This window comes from Chinchilla lanigera, unplaced genomic scaffold, assembly GCF_000276665.1.
Source record: "Chinchilla lanigera isolate Chin_1 unplaced genomic scaffold, ChiLan1.0 scaffold00002, whole genome shotgun sequence".
NCBI lineage: Eukaryota > Metazoa > Chordata > Mammalia > Rodentia > Chinchillidae > Chinchilla > Chinchilla lanigera.
Genome location: NW_004955403.1, coordinates 7,326,510 through 7,348,986, shown reverse-complemented (window position 1 = coordinate 7,348,986; position 22,477 = coordinate 7,326,510). Strand labels below are relative to the sequence as shown.

The 22,477-nt window shown below is 39.2% G+C and overlaps 1 protein-coding gene across 1 annotated transcript in view; it reads right to left on the bottom strand.

The window, feature by feature from the left end:
- Positions 1-22,477, bottom strand: part of Tmeff2 (transmembrane protein with EGF-like and two follistatin-like domains 2) — a gene marked incomplete at its 5' end in the record, with an annotated part of 231,751 nt that overhangs the window by 4,783 nt on the left and 204,491 nt on the right. The window contains 1 exon segment of the mRNA XM_013512178.1: positions 1,139-1,262. Coding sequence (XP_013367632.1) covers positions 1,139-1,262 — 124 coding nt within the window.

The window sequence follows — 22,477 nt, the reverse complement described above, 5'->3', positions numbered from 1 at the left end:
AGAAATGGGAAGAAAGAAGTCATTATGATGTAGGCAACATACTTCTTCAAAACATGTCCAGGTATGCTTCCTCTGGGAATGAATGTTGTCTCTCCTTGAATTTCCAAAGAAAAGCTTAGATAAACAGCCTGCTTCTTGAAAATTAGCATTTGAAAATGCCACAAGGAAGCAACCCATAAAAAGCTCTGAAGGCGACCAGTGCATTTTGATTGTGTGGAAATATTTCAGGACGTGACCGCATTTCCTGTCACTCCATCCTGAGGTCGCTCCGCCGTGGGACTGGAAGGGGGAACAGTGGTGACTGCGGGCGGAGGAGAAGCAGAGTGAGCACTCTGATGTTCAGTCTGCCTGGCTGCACCACGGGGCAGGTGCTGGTGTGTGCAGGGCGGCAATAGTAGATGAGAGAGAGAGAGAGAGAGAGAGACGGGTGGGGAGGGAGGGACAGGGAAGAACTTTTGTTGTATATCTGTATTTCAAAATACAAGCTTTATTAATTAACTTTATCAATTTAAATAAAATTACATTTTTTCATTTAGGCTTTAATGAAGATCTGAAATGATCACTGTGTTTTAGATATGAACGCTCTGCCGCTACAAACCACACCCAGACAAGCCACTGGTGTGTACTTGATTTAAACAGTGGCAGTCTGGTTAGTTGTTACACCACACAGATCTCCATGGACAACAGACGCCCAGAAAACAGGGAGTGCTATCAACAGAGACCGGTATTTACTACAAGTCGTGAAGAACTGTGGGTATGATGCCTTCCCAAGGAAACACTGGCTGCTTTGAGGAACCCTTGCTGGGCCGTGCCAAGCACTGCTCTCTGTTCAGGGGAAGGAGCGGTGAGCCGTAACGAGTAGCCTGTTTCTTTCAGGATCTTCTGCGGCACACAGTACAGTTTTGAATTCTGTTGGAGCAGTATCTACAGCTACATGTTGCGTCATACTTGAGTGTTCAAGCGCAGGCATGTCATGGCTTTGTCTGTGCATGCATGTGTGCTGGTATGGCGAGGAATTCAGGTTTTGCTGCTGATTACTCATTCAAGAAGAATGCCAACCAATCCTCCATAACATTTAACATTTAGTTTCCACATTTTTACTTTATGCATCTTAAGAGCTGAAGTGTGCACACATTACCTGCAAGATGGCTCCTGCATATTGATTGAGTGTTCACACTTGCCGTGCATGCAGAAGCCATTGTAATGTTCTGGACAAGGTATGTGGTGTTCTCTGGCACTTTCTTCTAATTTGTTAGCATTCTCTGCGAACACACATAAAAGGGAGCAGCCTCAGTAAATACTTTCTCAGCCCAGGAAGATCAACCAGTCCATTAACAAGCAAAGCTATAGCAGGCAAAGCTATTCAAAAGGGCAAGAACTGAAAGGCCAAGCTTCAGAAGCCAGAGAGAGAAAGCACAGAAAGACAGACGTCATCTTTACAACTGTGCTTAGAGGTGAAACTGCAAAATTACCCCGAGCTTTTCATGCTTTTATGCAATTTTTCTTTACATCTTTAACAGTGATGTTTCTAGGAATTATCAGACAGCTTTAATTTCCCCCGTACAGGCTGTCCATTGATCATAAAATAATCCAAGAAGAAATATTCCATTTCTGGAATTTCAAAGCCCACTCTAATGTCCCTAAGAGTAAATTGCTGTAATACCTTGGTACTTACTCAGTGTGAGAGCTTAAAAGTTAAAATATGGCCATATCAATTGTTAAACAGACATTTTCAAAACCAAAGGCAAATTTCAACAAATGCATCTTTTCAGGCTTTTTAAATCTACTGTGAAAATAATTTTTACTAGCATCCATCCATTTTTTATTGCCAAAATAAAGCTATTGAAAAAGCAAATGTCACTTCAGAATCACTTATGTAGAGAGTCCCACAGTACACACTGAATGCTAGGAATGTACTTTAATATATATTTGGCCAGTGTTGCCAATGTGAAATTAAAACCTATAATGAAAAGCTTGTTTTTTAAAATGAACCCTTTCTCCTGTCATGAGCAAGTTTTATTTTCTCATGTTTTAATAAAGATAAGTTTTTTTCTGACCTTGCTTATAGACATATGTTTGCTTCACATCTGTAATATCAACTGTAAGTGGCTTTTTGATTCTTTATATCTTCATTTTGTAATAAAAAGTTTTGTCTTTTCTAAGTCTCTTCTACATCCTAATTCTGATAGTCTTTCAAATTTCTGAGGAATACCAATTTCTTAATCTCAATCTAAAGATAGTCTTCAAAGCCAAAGTAATTGGTCAGTAGTAATGAAAAAGGACAAGTTAATCACTATTTTATGAAACACATTCATTCCACATAGAGGTATAGTATTTATATAACAGTGTACCCTTATAATTTTAAATAATTTTCATAGGCAGTCCTGGATGATGACCATATTCATCAGGAAAAAAACCATGCCTCTGGTATTAGTAAATCAGACAAATATATTATTTGTGTTTAGGCAGGACTATGAAATATCTATACATTTTAAGAATAGATGGCATCTGTAAATCATCTAAGTTTGAAATAAATTATTAAGCATACTTAGTACTTTCTTGTGTGGAGCTATTTATGTATATTGTTATGATTTTTCAAGTTTCATGCCCAGATTTATAAAGGATTTACTATATGATTTTTACATTCATAAATGTTTATTTATATCATGGTGCAGAACCTTGCGATGACACTTTAGTCCTTCATTTGCTCTACCTCTTGCCTCTTTGGTTAGGATAGTTGGTAACTCTTTGCACTAAAATTGTTCCATGTTGACCATTACCATTAAAGTAGATGAACTGCTTCCATACAGAACACTATGAATATATAGTAAGTTCTGCACTGATTGTTTGTTTTCTCCCCATTCTTTCAGATTATTTTGGAATTTTGTGCATGGCGTTTTGGTAGCAAATCACACGCATGGTGAGCAGACACATAAGTGAAGTGAATTATTTTTGGGTGAAATTTCCAACACAGGACAGTCTGACCAAAGTGGAAGCGAGGTAAGCACAACATGACGCAGTGGCTTGTGGTCGTTCCTGGGTCTGTGATGAAGCCTGGGCTCATTCTGTACAGAGCCAGGGGCAAAAGAAGGAGAGCTGTCAGGTGGCATCTGCGGGGCCAAGGAAATAGTGGGCCTGCAGTCCCACTGCTGAGGTAATGAGGCAGCGCTGATTTTCACGCTTACCTGTGGGTCTCCTTCCCATAGCAAACGACTCCACAGTTCTGTGTAGCGTTTGTGCTTCAGTGCTTGTATGCCCACCTACATGCAGGGGACGCTGCCCTATGCTTTAGTTATACACTGTCTTTTCATCAGAGTAGTTTCCAAACACATCTTATTAGGGTTGCTTTTCTTTCTGTCAGCTATAAAAGATCAAGATTTTCTTAACTCAAAAATCCATCTTTTAGGCTCTATCTTTTATCACAGGACCTCCCCTCATCTTGGCAGTCTTTGTATTTGAACCGCAGCCACAATTACACTCTGAAGTCAAAGGGCAAAGTCAGAGCTTGGTGGAATGCGGCTGTTTATTGCCTTGGTGTGGAGAGAGCTGGATACTTTCACAAGGTTATTATCCAACCCAAGCAATCACGTGGCACAGAACAGTTTCCATCATAAAATCTGGTAATTAGTTTACACTGTTTCTTATGAGCTTGGAGTGCTCTGTTATGCTGCTCATACGATACTGACAAATAGGAAAGTAGAAATATTGAAAATAAATGAGTAGAAGAAATGATCCCTGGGCAAGAAAATGAGGAATCATCAATATATGTCAGCAAATTTATAGTCAATCCAACCAAGTAAACCAGTTGATTGAAAACCTGAATATATAACCACTTCTAGTAATGCAATAGACATACCTTCGAAATGAGATTTAAGTATATTAAGAAAAGTAGAAACACACAAATCTAATATCCCAAGCAAATATGTGTATGGACCACGGTAATCTGGAAATTTATATTAAACAATAAAGCATTTTTAGAGATTTAAAATTATATAAAAATGATACCTGGGAATTTTGTATTTTTCCTTCAGAGGCTGGTGACTTAGCCATCGATTTCTCTGTCCTCCATTTAAAAAGAGGTTTAATGTAAGGGTTGTGCTTTCTCTTCTAGGAGACCTAGTGTTGATGGTAGAAACTCTTCATGTCTGTTTAAAGCCCTCAACCAGTTTTCTGTTTAAATGTTTGTGGACAATTTTCTCTGAAAGAGAGCTGGGCCTTCTTAAGAGACAGTTTCTGGGATCCCCTGTATCATCTGCAGGGAGGCTAAAAGGGCTGCACAGCCATTGCTGGGCAGCGCTTGGGAAGAGCTACAGAAGTGGGTTGTCTGACAGCACAGACACATGTAGTGTTTCCATCCTCTGGCTTGCAGAGCAAGAGACAGAAAAGCCAAGGAGATGGAGGGATGGCCAATGGCCTTATCTTACTGCATAGGAAACAGGTAAAGACAGCAGCTCAGACTTAATACAGTATAGAGGGGTGTGTGTGTGTGTGTGTGTGTGTGTGTGTGTGTGTGTGTGTGTGTTTACCATTACTTCTGCTTTCTCTTCCCCCAAACGCAAGAAACACAATAGAGAATTAATCTATCAAAGCAACGGATTATGGAACAAAGCATAAACAGGACCATGTGAAATTAGACTAAAACAATCAGTATCTCTAGAACAAGTTGAGTTTTCAACTTGAGTTTGGACAAGGTTTAGAATTTGGCCAAAGAAGTTGTAGAAGTCAAGAGATGTCATCTATAGAAGTACTTTTCTAAGGTTGTGTGTCCTGGAAAGCAATTAAACTAGCAAACCTGAGGTCTCAGTCACAGAGACAGCTGTACCGTATGATTAGCATCTGACGTTACTCAACGTTTTCCCAGTCAACCCATTTCTCTTGCTCAGATGCTCTGCGGTCTAGTCTTAAAATAACTTGACTTCTCTGTAGCCTACATAGAGTATGGCTTTGACAGTACTACATGAATATCTTGCCCATCTGACAGGCATGTATTTCAGTTGAATTGGTTGGTACTGAATTTTTGAGTATTATCCTTTAGGAGGGGCAAAGGTCAGTTTGCTTCAGCCCACTGAGTTCTGGATTTTGTAAAATCACGCCGACAATGATATGCAACTTCTTAGGGGCTGGAAATCCAGCCCTTATCCATTGTCCCTCATAATCTACAAGGACTTGTAGGGGGCTGGTCAGGCCATTTTTTCCCCAGAGAGACTCCTACCTTGCTTTCATCAGGCCTTTCTTTCACATGTATACAGATCCCTGAGGTCACTGACTCCCCACCAGGGGATGGATTAAAAGATCTTGCAGAAGAGATAGTATCAAGTATATGGAGATGTCTCTGGGAGGCAGATTTCTACCGTGCATTTGTAAGCATCTCGCGCCGTGTGATAGGTAAAAGTGCATGTGAAGCAGTCAGTTTCTGGTGGTATCAGAAAAGGAGCTGGATTCACATTTCTCCTGGTGTGCTGTGTGTTGCACTATGTGGTAGATTAGATTAGTTCAGACTCTAGGTGCTTTAAGCTCTTAATGTAATATCTATTTCGATGTTAATATTTGCTTATACTACATTACTAATAGATGTTTACTAATACGTATTGTAAAATTCTAGTTTTGATAGTTGAGGACAGTGATCGTGAACCTTTTAGAGATGAATGCCCAATGGACAACCTGAAACCCACTTATTTATTGCAAAGTGCCAAACTACAATTAAATCCGAATGCTGAGGTGATAGTTTAGAACAGACTCATACATTAACATCTTTTGTCTTAAAACAAAACCAAACAAAATGTGTACCATAGCTTTGTCATCACTAGTTGAGAAGGAAGATACATATTTATATATAACCTATATACATATATATCACAAAAGAAATCATTTTTGCCTTAATTATGTGGACATTTTCTTTTTTAAAGGGGTGTACAATATCTCAATTTTTTTCTATGTGCATAATTCAGACATTCTAGCCTAAAGAGATCTTTATTATATATCATCTTCCTTTTGGGAATAATGTATTTTGTGGATCAGAATTCCATTTTTAACATCATCCTCTGGTTCATTATCTTGTCCTGTGGGCACATAACATGCACTATACTTTTCTAGAAAACTGAACTTTTCAATGCTGAGTATATTTCCACACTACTGCTGTTTTTCATATTTAATGATGGAAAGGGGAAACTTCAGCCTTGAAATATTCATATTCTTGCACCTGTTGTGATTACTTGATTTTACCCTGTTTACTGCTGTATCCCCAAAGCCATTTGGAAACAATTTTATTTAACCAACTAGAACAGGAAAAATATCTTGCTCTCCATTACACTCACATTATACCCAGGACAGAAATAAATTATGAATGTGAAGTAAAGTCATGATGGGCCTGTTGTTGACCAGAGTTGGTCTCAGAGAGCACATACAATTCTTAGGATTTCCTGAACTTCTCAGGAAAGACATATGAGGTGGCAGTGAAGCCTCATATCTAACCTGAATTGTAACTGAAGGTTTTTTTTCATAAATCAGAAAAGCATCCCTACTGAATGGGCTCTGAATATAATGTAACGGAAGTTCTTCTAACATCACAGATTCCACAGTCGCCTCACCTCCTGTCACCGTTTCTTCAAGATACAGATGAGTAGATGATTAGAGTCTTTTCCTTTTTAAGCCTCCAGGATGGAGACTCAAAGAAGAATGCTAGCTAGAAGTGACAGGCCGGCACTAGGGATACACAGGCATTGAAGGACACAATCGGCACTCGGGTTTGTGAAGAGCAAAGATCCAGCCACAATGTTCCTGGTTATTTAGTCTCAGGAAAAGATTTAGGAAAAATAATTCTTCAGAACAGAGACTCAGTCCTTCAAACGCTATGAACTCACTGCTTCTGCAAGTTCAACATCTCCTGTTTTTCCAGAATAACTGCGCTGCTTGGATCTGAGAATTTGCTAGTTAGGCAGTGTCATGGCTTGGGAACAGGTTGGCTGAGAATACAGAGAGATTTCTTCTTAGGGTTCAGGCATTAACAGGAAACGTGAAGACTGATTATATTACCACTTGTAAACACTCTTACTGGGCACAACGTTAAAATGAAGAGGAAGAAAACCAATGCTCATGTTACTACATTCTCAGACAAGGACACGATGGCATTTTCTGGAATTGTTTGAATTTAAATTGGAAAAGTACCAGAACCTGGAGTAAAAGTAGTAATTAGGGAAACTGGGTGGCTGAAACTTCACAAAGGTACTAGGTGATTATTTGTGCAGTCATTTATTATCTCAGTTTCTAATGCATTTACATAGATGGACATTGCAAAATCTGTAAATTTGTGCATGATATTGTAACCTATGACATCCAAGTGCAATTATCAGAGTTCAAGGATTGGGCATAACAAGACTTATATTAATTTAGTTAGACATGTTAGACCTTTAAGAAGAAATTAAGCATATTATTTTTTGCTTATTACCATGAACCAACTCTGCACATTTTTAGTTATTTGCTTTATTTTCTGGCCCAGATATCTTGCCTAGTGTCAGATGGTAGAGCTCTCAAGGGACAGCAGAGAGATTATCATGTGGTGCCTCTACTGGCCCTTCCCACGCTTCCGCCTTAGCCACCAGCCTACGAGCTCTCAGCGTGTGGGAACCTCTAAAAGGGTTAGAGCATCCATACTGAAGATTTTTTTATAAATGCTGAATTTTATGGAGCTTCCGACGGCTTTGATGAGACTTCCGTAAATACCAGGCCTGGGCAGAGGTAGGGGTCTACAGCTCATTAGCCTCCTGGGAATCCAGAGCTGTAGCTGCCTTCAGCCTATCGGAACACCTTGCTAAGGCTTCCTCACCGAGCTTTGCTTCAGCATCTCTTCTTATTTCAAATAAAAAATGAGAAGTCATTTTCCACTGAGTATACTGCCCTTTTTCTTTCTCGTCCTGAGCTAAGTCTATGCATTTCTGGTCAAATTTACTTGCTTAGTATCGAATCTGGATATCCTTTTGTAATGAGCTTCTCTGGTGACAATTCTGAAAATGACACGAGTGGCAGCAAAAAGAAGTAGTGCATTCCGGTTCCATCCACGTTTGCCTTCTGAGCTATGGCAGTTGAGCTGTTTTCTTCTGCTGAGGCTGTGTATGCAGAAATGGGTATGAAGAGAAGCTTTGGAAGTGACCCATTTGTTTTGCTCTGTGACCAGAAGTTAGGGACCTGCACCAGAGAGTAAGCGGGACAGCCTGGAGCATTTAGGGGAACATAACAGAAACAGGAGCTTGAGTATATGGAGAGAACTTAAAAACCTTCAGTCATTTATTGTATGATATTGCTTGAGTATCTACTGTGTGTCCAGCGTGTCCTGCGTGTGATACACAGTGTGCTGTATCTATTGTCTCCCAGGGCTTTTTCTTCTATATGCAGTCAAGGAAACAGATTCTTGACATAAGACAGTAACAAACACATCTGTAATTCCTTGAGAATCCGTCCGCAACAGGGCCGTCATGGTGTTAATACATAACGTGACAAAACCATATTCCTCGTAACAGTTTCTCAAGGTAGATTTATAAAAAGTTTGGTATAGGTCAGGAAACTCAAGGGCTAGGAAGTTAAATTTCTCTCCTTAAGAATTTACACAGCTGAGAAACGGAAGTGGAGTTAAAATCAGGGCTCTTTCCATGAGCCCGGCAGACCATACAGTTAAGAAGTTACTACAACACCGACAACATCCGGCTCCAGGTTTATTTATTATTTCTCCTTTATGCCTGTTGCCTCTTTGTCCTGCTTAGACCCCGTAGCTAGTCTGCACACTGTCATTTTTCTTCTTTACCCGGAGAGAGGCATCTTGTCTGAGGCCAGTCATCATGAATCCCAACCCTACCGCTGCTCCCAAGGGCTCTCCTTTCTTCAATTTCCCTGCAGTCTCTGCTGTTTCTCAGCAGAATTTAAACACCTTAAAATGTCTTTCTTCTTAAAATTAAAATTTAAAAGCGTCTCTCAGTCCGCGTCCCTTGGCAGATCTCTTGGCCTCCTCTTTGCTCTTAAAAGAGGTGCCCCACCCATTCTCTTCCGGCACCAACTTCCGCTCACTCTTTACCTGCAGCTCTGTGGGCACTGTCAGAGAAACTGCTACGATCGAGGTCAATGGGAACATCTCTGATGGGACAGGGTGGCATCTTCTCAGACTTCAACCATCTCAACCCCTCAGTAATATCTGCTAGGGCAGATCACTTCCTCTTTTTACAGTCTCCTTTGTGGGTTCCAGGCTACTATCTCTTCCCTCCCCTCTCCTCTCCTCTCTTCCTTTTCTTCTTTGCTTTTGGTTGTTCTGACACTGCCTATTCTGTAGGTTCCTGTTTTCCAGCTGATTCCGTAAGTGTTCATGTTTTTCTAAGGTTCCCCTCTTTTCACACTTTAGACCTTCTTCCTGAAGAGGGTGCTTTCTCATCCAGGGCTTCTGTCATCACCTGTGCATGAACACGTTTTCTCAGTGAATCCAGCTCACCTTTTCACAGGTAATCACACCTTCACAGAGGTCCTGCCTCTCTATCCCGGTGCCCTGTCCCCAGGCGCCTGGGGCACAGCAGACTCTCCTGCTTCCTTCTCTGTTTTCTTCTCCCAAGCCTATTCATGCACTGACTGACCCAAACCACAAATCAGAATTTCACTTTCAATTCTAACTGAGTAAATAAATTAAGTTCTGTGATTTCTTTTTTTTTTTTTTTTCTTTTTTTTTTTTTTAGTACCAGGAATCAAACTCAGGCCCTTGAGCTTGCCAGGCAGGCGTTGTGCCACTGAGCTATATCTCTAGCCCTAAACTTCTTAAACAGCTCCCAAATTCATTCCTCTAATATTTCTTTTCTCCTCACTTCAGTCACTTCAGACTCAGCAGTTCGACACTCTCCCTTCCAATCCTTCACCGCCATCGATTTTCCCCTAGATCGAGGGAGAGCTTTCTACCTAGAATGATCTTTCTAAAAGAAAAACCTGTACTACTCGCTTTTTGTAAAGTTTGATTTTATAAAAATTAAAATTTATTTATGGAAAAAACATAGCAAAGGAGAAATATGAAATCTGCAAAGTATTTATAATACGCCCCACAGCCAGGGTTTGCTTCAGGTCTTCTTAACTTTTCCACACACTTTTGTTTGGCAGTGAACACCTTCCCGTCAAGCAGCAAGTCTCAAGTTGTTTCTCACTGTTCCTTCGATGAATCCAGTTTTAACGGTACTGTGAAGGACTGTTCAGAACCTGCGCTTATTAGCTCCTTCACCTTCACTGCAGTCTTCCTGTGGCCCTCATCCCCAGTGCACCCTGAAGAACCTCCTCCTTTCCTCTGGGGATTTGCTGTGCTCTCTTCTGCCACCTACAGCGCTCCCGTTCAGGCGCCAGGGCTGACTTCCTCTAAGAAGCTTCCAAGATCTTCTTTGTACCTGCAGTCTGGGTTCTATGCTCCCTCTGCCTAAAACCATGCCCATCTCCTAGCTCCTTTTCACACCAAATTTTCATTGTTTTTTTACTTCTCTTTGTGGCACATTAGCTCAGAAATTCCTTTATGTTGGCTTTTTTGGAGGTGGGAACTGAATTCAGTGCCTCTGCACTGAGCTACATGCCCAGCCTTTTCTTTTCTTTTAAATTTCAACACAGGATTTCATTATGTCTCCAAATTGCTGGGGCTTGGCTTGAATTTAGGATCCTCCTGCATCAGCCTTCCATTGTGTCACAGGCTTATGCCTCCACTCTGGAGAAAACATCTGGTTTGCATAAGTACTGCTGTAGTCTGTAGTTAGCACAGAAAAGCACAGAAAGACGATGAACACGTAGTTTTTCTGCTAATGGACTCTTCCCATAGGTTTTTCCACTGACATGGCTGTTCAGCATAAAGAAGCTGCTAGAAAAATATCCAGAAATTGCATCAGCAGGAAAAGGATCTATTGGGCCTTGTAGGTGAGGTTGGCACGTCAGGAAAGAACCAAAGGGACAGTGAGGACCATTTCATGGAAGAACAACGGCTGCAGGGTACAGAGACAGACTCCGTGGAAATGGATCCACAGAAGGGTTCGGTTTCTCCTTCCATAGCTTCTAGTAGGGTTAATGGAGAAATCAGCGGATCATCTAGTTTCAAAAATAGTATCTTCTCTGTTAACCACGGAAGGATGATTCTAAAATGGAAGATTTATAACCACCTTTATTTCAAGATTGAGGACTATGGGAAGTTGAGCTCTCCTAAGTGGATAAATTGGCATTATTATGTATGCCACGCTCCACAGATCTCACTGGAACTGGGTACTGCCAAGACTGAATTTGTAGATTCTAATCTGGCCACTCACGCTGTGTCTATGGCATTGTCCAGAAGTAAGAAATGTTGTACTTTTCCAGGACAATAAGGAAGAAAACCAGCAAATACATTTCAAAGTAGAAACTAGCATTATAAATTAATACAATAGTTTTCTTTAGTGTTCTGTGTCTGAATACAAACATGCATTTCCTTTTATACTGAAAATAATTTAGAATGTAGATGATAACAATCGAAACTATAAGCACAGATGTATGTGATGATACTGCAATGAGTAAGGCTAGCAATCAGCTTGGTTTTACACAAGAGCACTCTGTAAGAACTGGAGAGCTCTTACAGTATCTTACGCTAAGGAACAAAGGTATAACTTTTACTCTTCAATAGGCTTTCATGAGCAGAGTCTCAACAGTGCCTAAGATCTTGGTAGAAAAGTGTGCATCTCTATGGAAACTGTGTTAGAACTGAACTTCTGGAAGAGAATAAAAGGAAACAAATGCTTCATAAAGTGAGTGGTAAAAAGATGTCTAATAGAAAGGTTTTTGTATTATTTTGATGGCATCTTAAAATTATGATGTAACTCTAAAGATTAATAAATTAGTCTAGAAATGGTAGATAACTCCAATGGGGAATATCATGCAATGCTAGATACCTGTGCAGCACCTTATTGTCTACATGTCACAGAATCTTAGAAGACAATCTTGTGCTTTAAACAGCTCTCAGTGTATGTGTATGTAAGTATGTGTGTTTTATATGAACAGAGTTCTATGTTTTCTTATACTACAAATGCCCAATAAATACATGAAACCATGTTCAGCATCACTGGCCTTTAGAGAAGTGAAAATTAAAACAACACAGAGATTCCATCTTACTCCAGGAAGAATGGCTATCATCAATAAATCCAATAATAACAAGTGTTAGCAAAGCTTTGGGGAAAAAGCAACCCTACCTCGTTGTTGGGAATGTAAACCAGTACAACCATTAGGGAAGTATGATGTACAATCAGTATGAATATCCTCAAAAAACTAAAGACAGAAATTCCATTCAACCCACCTGTTCCCCTTCTAGGTATCTCTTTGAAAGTGTTAAAGACATATGACACTGATACATACAGGCTCATGTTTATAACATATTTAAATCTGCAAGTATAGCTTATAATAGTTAAATCTGGAAGTGACCTATATGTTCACCAATAGATGAATGCATGAAAAAGAGGTATTTATGCCCTACATTACGCACTCTTTTAGGTCAGACTGTGGCATTCACTGTGCTACCCCCGGAATTTAGAACAGGGACTGGCGCATGGCATAGTGGGTGTTCCCTATGTAACATGAATAAATGACTGAATATGACAGGCCTAGGACAGCTGTTTCCTAGCCACCTGTACCTTGGTGTCACGGCTTTGAGAAACTTACTGCTGCTTGGTTGTTTCCCTAAAAAAGCCAGATGATGTGACGTGCTCAAAAAGTACTTCAGTATTTCTGTGATGTGCTACAGTGGCACAACCAATGTCTACTGTAATTGACACAGTAAGGTAAGGCCTGGCGGATAACTCTAATAGATTAAGTGCAGGTATGCAGTATGATAAAACTAGGTGCATAGGAGAAAGCCATATTTGCTATGTGCTTCTGTCTCCTCCAGGAAAATACAAAGATATGTAGGGCAAAAATATGTTGCTAATTGTAAATCACAAGAGGGCTCTCTATAGATGAATCGAGAAAGCAAGTATAAGCAAGTGGTGGTGGGTTTGTATATTTCTTCTACATGATGTCATGGTCTAGAAAGGGCAGTTAAAGAATTTATAGTGTAGATTTGGATTCACTTACAGATTTGAAGTTTTTCCCACATGATGGTATTTCACAAATTAATACTAAGTGGCTCTCACTGAAAGAGTTATAAGGGGGACATTCCCTTCTGATATTTAAGGATAAAGCAAAATAATTTTAAGAAAAAATGTAGAAGATTGTGCTATATGAGTATTTCTGAAAGTGGGTTTGATGTGTCAGATTAGCATTCCACATAAAACTGATTTTTAAAAAGTCACAGAATCAACTCTAAGACAATTTTGAGGTTTTAAATTTAAACAACTCCGAACACAGTATAGTTCCTGAACAATCCAATGGTGCTTCCAGCATAACTACGAATGGTACCCCCTTTCCCTCTCAAACACTTCCTTGTTTGCATGACACTGCATGTTGAGCTGATGTTAAGGCACTTGTGCTGCATTCCACTTGCAACATGAAAAGTATATTTTGAAGGTTTCAGTTAGTAAATTGACACTAGTAACTACAGCAAAGGAAAATCTTTGAGAGAAGGAGAAAAGTTTTTGGAAGGGGATGAATTCTTTTAATTTATTAATTTACCATATAAGGAAGACAGTTACCTTACATTTTGTTACAGAACAAATAATGTTGCATTCTAACTATAGTGGAAAGAAGCAAATGATCAAGAAGCAAACTGATGTCAATGACCTTAAAGCAAAAAAATTCTAGATTTAATTGGGACTGTGCTCTCCTACCTTAACTGTCTGCATTTTCAGCATGCCAGAAAAACTGGTACTTAGATGGAATTCTGACTTGAGTAAGTACTTCTGAGTAGAAAATTTGGGAGTTTATTTGACATCTTTTGTTTTAAAAGGGTAGAAGTTTAGAGTACTACATCAAGAAAATGTGAAAATTAAATGTTCTTATATGTGAAATGTTATCCTTCAGTTAAGTGTAACTCTTTTTTAAATATTTAAGTCTAAAATTCTACCCATCCCTCAAGTATTTTTAAATAGCTATGGGCTCACTCTTTTTTCTCCCCTAGTTTTGAACAACTGATTTGCTTTTGACACTTCCTTAATTTCTAGTACTGATCATTTTGAGGTAAAAAAAAAAGCTCATCCTAGAAACAGTGAAGGATTTTGTTTCTACTTGGACATCATTTAGGGCTTGAAAGCAATTATTAACTAAAAGGTACTTCGTGGTCTTATAGTGTTCGTTTACCTTTTAACAGGTCTAACACACTTATGGTGTATAATTTATGCTTTCTGAGTAGATGGTTAGCCACTCAAGAAATCAATAGGGGTTATAAAACATGTACAAATTTGAATTTGGAGAAAGTCAAACACCTAGTGTGTCTATAGAAACAGAACAGCTGACATTTACAATTGAGGCTTCCACAGAACTATTTATTTTGAAACAAGAAAAGCACAAAATGAATGTATTCAGGGATGGGAATACAGAGTGACATAGATAACTTGAAATCCTTCATTTTTTGTTTTAATTGATATTGTTAATATCAATCCACAACTTTTAGTTCATGGTATGTGACCATGTAGCCTGTTGAACTTGGAAAAAGTTAAGAAACATACTTCCTTCCCATGAGGTTTCTAAATTTACTGGCACTTCATCTTGTCTGTACTTAATTCATCAATGGATTCACTCACTTTAATATTGACTTATTTCCTCTGATACACCAAACACTAGGGTGTAAGTGGTAGTCAAATAGTTTTTCTCTTGAAGAGCATACATATGAGAAGTATGACATTCAATATAAAAATAACAAACATGCAGAAAACTAAGACTCAACTTGGAAATGTTATGGGGAAAAATAGAGTGCTCCAGCAGAGAACAGGAGGGCAGGAGACCTAAAGAGGTGAGAAAATGTGTACTGAGGAAGGAGGGGAAGAGCTCTTGATCCTATGCCAGCCTGGCTCCACACTATAAAAGAGACATTCTAGGAAGCAACCTGTGGCTGGAGCAGACAAAGCCAGGGAAAGCTGGGGAGAGACAAAAGGAAGACAGAATAGTTGGCAGGATGGTTCTGTGCAGAACTCTGCACGTCAGGCATGCAGTGCTATTGCTTTAACTTCAAGGGCAAGTGAAAACCATTTGAATGGTCTTGAGCATATCATACTGGTACAGGAAATGGATCAATAAGAGGACAAAGGAAGCAGCCAAACAAAGAGGAGACCACTACGGTAGTGATCAGTGTATGTGACTCCAATCAATCTTAAATTATTCTTTTTTGCCTCATCTGGAACCTGTAGGATTGATTTCTCATTGTCCCTTGCTATTTTGAAGAAATCTTTCTTTTCGTGACTGCTAACTGCAAGCCTGTCTTCTGTACCTGTCCGCACATTGGCTTAATCTGCTGTGAATACTTTCAATGGAATATTTGTTCTCTTGAAGATCTGCTTGAATTTGCCTCATGGATTCCATTTCTTTCCTATGCTGAGCATTCATAGCTTCCATAATTTCTTAAGCTTCTCTATTTTTTGTCTGTATCTGCTCGAGAGTCACTAAACATGGTTTTCCTCATGGTTACCATCTCTGCAGTTATCTTAGAAATGAATTCTGATTTGATTTTTTCTAGAGCCTCATTCAATTGCTTTGTTACTAACCATATGAAAGAGGCCAGGTGGGTGGCTTTCAGATTGTCCCTCCTCACTGCCCCCTGGGTTTGCCTTTAGTGAACTGGATGTCTGGGTTGCATCTTGTTTAAGTGTCTTCTCATTTTCTTTTTTTTTAGTTTAATTCCTGGGGTGATGCTTGTAAATTGCCTATAGTGAGTTGTTTTATTACCAGTATTTAGAACCCTTAGGAAATGACTACTTGGAGTTATCTTCCAGGTGTAGCTGGTTTTTGGGTTTTGAGTCTGTTGCAAGATCCCACCTCTTCAATTTATGGGGGATGAGAAGTTGCTGCCTGTTTGGCCCAGCCCTTGGTTCTTTATCACTGTGCCACAGTACTTTCTGTGATCCTTAGTCAATCTCAGTCTTGGAATACCACGAAGAACAGGTGCTCAGAACAATCATGTCGCTTTTGGCTATAGTGGTATCAATGAGAATAGCATCAAACACAGCCTAGAATATGACAAACTGAACTAATCAAATCTGCCACCTTTAATCATATGAACTAGATTTATGGCTATATAACAAAATCTAAAACAAACCAGAAAATTATATGCAATATACAAGTCTGTAATATGTCAGTTTTGCCCTCAGGGGTTGAAATTTAAAATGAGTTAGGGAGAAAATAGAGAAGTGGAAGAAGAGGAAGAGATTAGAAGTAAGACTGGAAGACGGGGAGAGGGGTCACACTAACTTTGGGAAACTGCTGCAGAAGCCTAGAGAGAAAGAGAGAAGGAAGCGATTAAAAAAAAACCACAACAGAACCACAACCACCAAGAGGCTACAAACCATGTTCATACTCCAATTAAAAAACAAGATCAAACAATGGAGGAAAAAAAAAAACCAAAACCAAAAAGAAAAACAAAACCACAACAACAAAAAAACAAGACAGAGAAAAAAGAAAAGAGTCTACTTTCAGGTTTGTCTCTGCTGTCACTGGTAGATAACAGGTGGAGAGACAGAGTCCAGATCTGTGTTGATTTATCCCAGTGAGCCAGCAGCAGCTTTTTGGCAGGGTAGTGGATAATCTCAGTGAGCCTGCACCTTCTGGCTGAGACCAGACTCAATCAGCCTGCAGCTGTCAGTGCATCTTCTGTAGGCTTGAGCCTAGCTGGGAGCTGCTAGATGGAGCCCGCAGCCATTCTGAATTCTGAGCTCAGTCGGCCCCTCTCCAAGATGGCTCCTGGACAGTTGCTCTCTTGCACTGGACAACTGAGCATTCACCGCCAGCTAGTGCAGTCCTTCAAGTCCAGTGCTCCCCTCCACTGCTTTGTCTCTTCATGGAGGTCCCTGGGGTTGCCTGTGTCTGCAGGTTTGAATCAGTCCTCTTGCAGAGTGAGTCCTGTCTCAGGGGGAAGATGCCACTGGCTACTTCCTTCTTTATTGAAGTTTCTCCCTTCACTCTCTCCATCAGCTTCAACTGGCACTTCAGACCCTTCCTGGGTCCAGGTGACCCGCTTCCCTTCTTCTTGTCTTCCTGATGCTGCTACATTCCAGTGTCTAGATGGTGACTCTCAGAGACGCTCTTTCTCTTCTGCTTACCACCCCACCATCTTGGTGCTCCATGTGAGTAGTGCATATGAAAGACAATGTCTATGTTCTGGACATGGGCAGTAGCAATGGAGGGAGAAAAATATTCTTCTAATCTACCAATGTATTTGAGACAGACTGAATATGAGTTGCTTATGTATTGCAAAACAGGAGGAACTATTTGAAGATTACTAAGTTTTTGACTTTTATACCCAGATGATGCCATTTTGTACACTGGAGAAGAACAGCAGAAACATTTAAACTCTAACACATCAGTATATGTCAGAAATGCCTTTTTTTTGAAGAATCATTGAAAATTTCATGTTTATATTTGAGTATGTCTATAATAGAATTGATGTAAATTGAGAAGACTTCAGAACTGAGTAGGAAAAAAATTTGGGGGTGAAATGGCTACTAAATAGTGTTAAGAAAATGTGTGATTGTTAAATGGAAACCGATAGCTACATACTGTCAGAAGGAGGCAGAAGGATGTTTATGATGATCCCCAGGCATTTAAAGGTGTAAATTCAAAGGCAAGCTAAGAAATATGAAGTGAAAGGGAATTTAGACCATGATAAAAAATCATTGAGGAATGCTTTTAAGCCAGACATTTTTTTTCACTCTTTTTGAAAAATTCATCACAAGAAAATAAGAGTACTATAAAGATAAAATGACTGTGGTATTGCTGTATTCAATTCCCTTTATATAAGATAGGTAGGTCATCTTTGAAATATCATTGTGATATTATTTATTTTATAATTGTTTAATGCTTTAAAATTGTCAGTGTTTGTAGCTTTTACTTTAACACTGCAGTGCTCCTAGGAGGTTCATTATTGGTGTGTATGGATACTCACATACACATGCATGTGCACATATATATGTATAATTACATCTACACATATATTTAGGTCTATACACTACATATGATTTTTGGATAAATTAGGAAATTGAAGACAGAAATATTCAATTAGTCCTTAATATCATCCAGAAGGTGAAAGGTAGATAACTAGCTCCGGTAACCATGTGTGTCTCACCTTAAAAACCTATTTTAAAGTAGGTTTACAGATAGAGAAAAGTTAAAAGTCAGTACAGAGAGGTCTCATCTACCCACACCCAATTCTTCCATGTGCTCTCACTTTTAATCTGGTGTTTTCTTCACAATGTTTCAATGGTAAAGAATGGTCTTAGACTTGTACATGCAGCATTAGGAGAAAAATGGAAGAGGCAGTCATCTGGATAATTTCAGGCCAGAAAACAATTCTGTCTGAAAGGTACAGATAATTGAGACAGAGTTTCTTTCTTTCTTTCTTTCTTTTTTTTTTTTTTTCTTTTTTGGCCTGGAGAGATCCCTGTGATTGCTCTCCTCCTGCATGTGATTCTCTATGTAGTCATAGCTATAGGTATTTCACTTAATGGAAACTGTATCATTCAACTTGAAAAATGGGAGTTTTCAGAGAAGGCTAAATTGCTTAGTTCTGTATTATTTTTCTTACAAATAAAGTATCCTGGGTTTTTTATTATAAAAGTAATTCACATTGAGTCAAGAATGATAAAAAAATATAGATAGTCATGGAACGAGGGAAAGTACACAAACTCTGCATAGGTCTTGTACCTGGGTGCTTCGTTTGGTTAATGCGGAGGGAATTTTTTGAAACATCTCAGGCCATTTTCAAAAGCTGTTCTGGGACAGCAGAGAAGTTAAGTGAGTTGTTCACTACATGTCACTCTAAAGAAGCTGTTTAATCTGTGTGGAGAACAGCTGTATGCAATAAAAGGGCACATCGCACATTAGTTGGCCAATCGTCAGTGATACACAGAGAAGAATTTGAGTATAGTTCAAACTTCCAAAAATTAATCACATGTCAAGAAACTTGAGGGTAGACAGGCACATAATTGCAAAGACACACATTAATTATATCACCTAAAATAGCAAAGAAAGGACATTACCTAAATTTTTGACAACAGTGTAATATTTAAACAAATTACGGCATAATAAAATGATATTATTCCTTTAAAATTATGAAGGATTTTGAGTACCAAGAACATGAGTAGGATGTTAATCTATTTGTGTTAATATATGTGGAAATGTAAAATACTGGAAGGAAATTTACTAAAATTTGCAGTGATTATCTTTACATGGTAGATGATTTCTTATAATAAGAATTTCTTTTATCATAAAACAATACACATTAACTGAAAAATAAAGGTCATCAATTTTTCTGGACCAATAAGGAAGGGCAAAGTCTTGAAGATTTTACTTAGTTTGTCCATTCAGATTTAATATATTCAGAACTTATTATTTATTAATAACCTACTGTAATAAAAATGTGAAATCATATCTCCCTCAACTTTTTTAAACTTAGGTACCCACAGTTGCCCTCCTACTTTTCTGGGAGCAGCTGTCTCCAGTTGCCAAACGCCATTGAGTGTATTTCCATGTCTAAGAGCTTGGCAATCTTTTCTATCATACTTGGCAGCACCAGAAGTGGCCTCATTGTTTTTGGGAGGCAAAACTTCTTTCATATTTTTTATTAGTCTTGAGTCACTAGAGGATACTGCCACTTTGTCCTGACCATGGCTAGAGGTGACAAGACTGTCTTTCTAGAGTGCTGTCAGGCTGACTAATGTCCAAAGTAGGGATCCTCGTCTGAGATTTGGAACAATGAATCTTCCACACCAATTAAAGAAGAGTTAGTTTGTCAAACAGTGTTTAACATAGAGAAGATGAAGCATCCTAGCAGAACAGCTCAGCAGAGTTGCAGGATTCCATCTACCTTTCTGCTACACAAATGGGGACCCATACCAGCCCTTTATCTTCCTTCCCAGCTAGGGTATTCCAAAGGAACCAGGAGCCTGAAGAGCTGCAGGCACAATTACTTCTCCCTTATTCATCTCCCTGAGTGTTCTGTAGTATTTTTCCAAGAGTACTCCACAAGTGATTAATATATACAATGCATGTGAAGAGATGCTACGCATGTATCATTAGTCTGGCAATACATGGCTGATACATGAGCTGGATAGTAAGGGAATTGCCACTGCACTTTTGCAGCACTGTAAGTAACCTCATTTCTCCTAAAAATTAAGTTATTCTGTCAAATTGTCTGTGTTTAGAAGCTGGTGCTTCTGAGTAGCAGCTGTGGGACCGAGGCAAGTCACATGTCCTCTGCAGATATTCATTGCCTGTAAAATGAGGACAGGACCACATTGCACACATGGGACACATGCTCAGACTCCAGGCTGAAGGTGGGGAGCAAACAGCCTCAGTTTGAAATGGGGAAAATAGCACTAACTGCCCATAAATATCTGTGAGACAGTAAGATCACAGACTTCGGAGTCCGACTGGAGTCAAAACATATTTTATTCTGTGTTGTTCTAGTTCTGTGACCACGGACCAGGCATTAATTATTATGCATGCCTACAACATTTATAACCATGTCTCAGCCCACAGCCAATACTCAAGAAATTATAGCTATTTCAAAATAACGCATGTAATGAGTAAACGAGACCCTAAAATGTACAGTATTTGTTCAGCACAGTGGCAGGCATACAGTAAGTGCTCAAAAAAGGAAGTGGCAGTCCTAACATTGTCATTGCCAGAAGAAATAGATCGAAGCTGATAGATGAAGTGGGAACAAGAATGAGACAAGAGCGTACTTGTATGCAGTATTTGAAGAATCCAAACGGAAAGCCAAATGGAAGGCCAAGAGTGGCTCGAGGAGGATCCAGGTGTCTAGGAGGACAGAGAGTGAAGGGGATGTGGGTGCAGGGGATTAAGGAGATGCAGTACTGTCCAGGTGCCCAGTGAACACCCACCAACTGGCATGCAGGGAGGGCAATGTGCTGAGTCATGGGCAGTGGCCTCTAATGAAGGACCAGGAGTTCCGTCTTTCTTGGGCACCCCTTGAATATACGTCATGGCGGGCACGGATGGGTGGCAGCCCGTACTTATATTCACGAATGATTCCTCTGTGAGCCCTGACTAGTTGAATAAAGCCTCCACAAGAGCCAGGGGGAATTGATGGGCTCAGCAAAGATGTACTTGTTTTGACAATCTACAAACGTGACACAAACTCGGTATCTCTGTCTCCAATAAAATAATCTGTGTTCCACGAGATCTTAATAAGAAATCAGATTCTGTCGTGGCAAAGCAAATATATATGGGGCCTAAGTCATTTCTCAACCTACAGATATTAAAAAAATCATGACTTAATAGCATATCATGACTTGAAGTATATTTTCAAATCTTACACTCAAGTGTTACTGATTCAATATGGCCTATTTTGGTGGAAACAAGTTTGTTATAATAAGATAGTATCCATGTTCCTCTTTCTAAAAATAAGTTTATGCCTTTATCTTTGAGGGAATGATGAGATTTTGTAATATACTGGGAAAAAACTATGCATGATATTCATTCAATGTGACAGGATATCATAATTATCTAGCTTTCTTTTATTATTAATAATAGAAGATTGTGAACAAAAACATACTAATATCCACCAGATGTTCAGGAAAACATAAATATCCCCACATGTCAGCATATTTTAGCAGAAAATCAACAAAAATTTCTATATCTTTTTCCCTTTTTAGTTTTCTGAACATGTTCTTTGAAATGATATTTTTAATCCTCATTAAGGATTTGCTTTGGTTCCTGTAATATCTGCCACAAGAGGCTATATTTTCAGATGTGCCCAAAGTGCATCCTGCTACCTTTTCTCCATTACTGTATATAGCAAGAGCTAGGCTGCTACAATGGAAAACAACCAGGCAGCTCTCTGGTCAAAGGGTTCGGTGTCTAAACACACTCTTAGCTGCTTAAAAAGCTAGACTCCCTTGGACAAATTGCTTAAAATCTCTGAAGCTTAAAGTTTTAAATCTTTCCAGTGCTTATAATAATTCTTGTATTGAAAGGTCACTTCAAAGAGAAGCACTAATAAAGTGCCATTCAGCTATATACAGTAAAATGTAGCAATTATATTTATCCCTTTAAAGACTATTCTGGCCGGGAATATAGCTCAGCAGCACAGAGCCTGCCTGGAAAGCAACTGGGTTGTGAGTTCGATTCTCGGTATCAAAAAAATAAATAAAGAAAGGAGGACCATTCTCATTTGCTGCTTTACTTTGCCAACTGCATTTTCCATTATCCCTCCTATGGATACCTTAAGTTCTTTAAAATTTCTTTTTTTTTTCTAAGATTCAAGTGGTTTTTATCAGTTATCATTCTAGAAGTTTATTCTCTCAGCCCCGGCTCCCTTATAAATAAGCTGAATAAGGCCCAGGACAAGTTTTGTTATGCT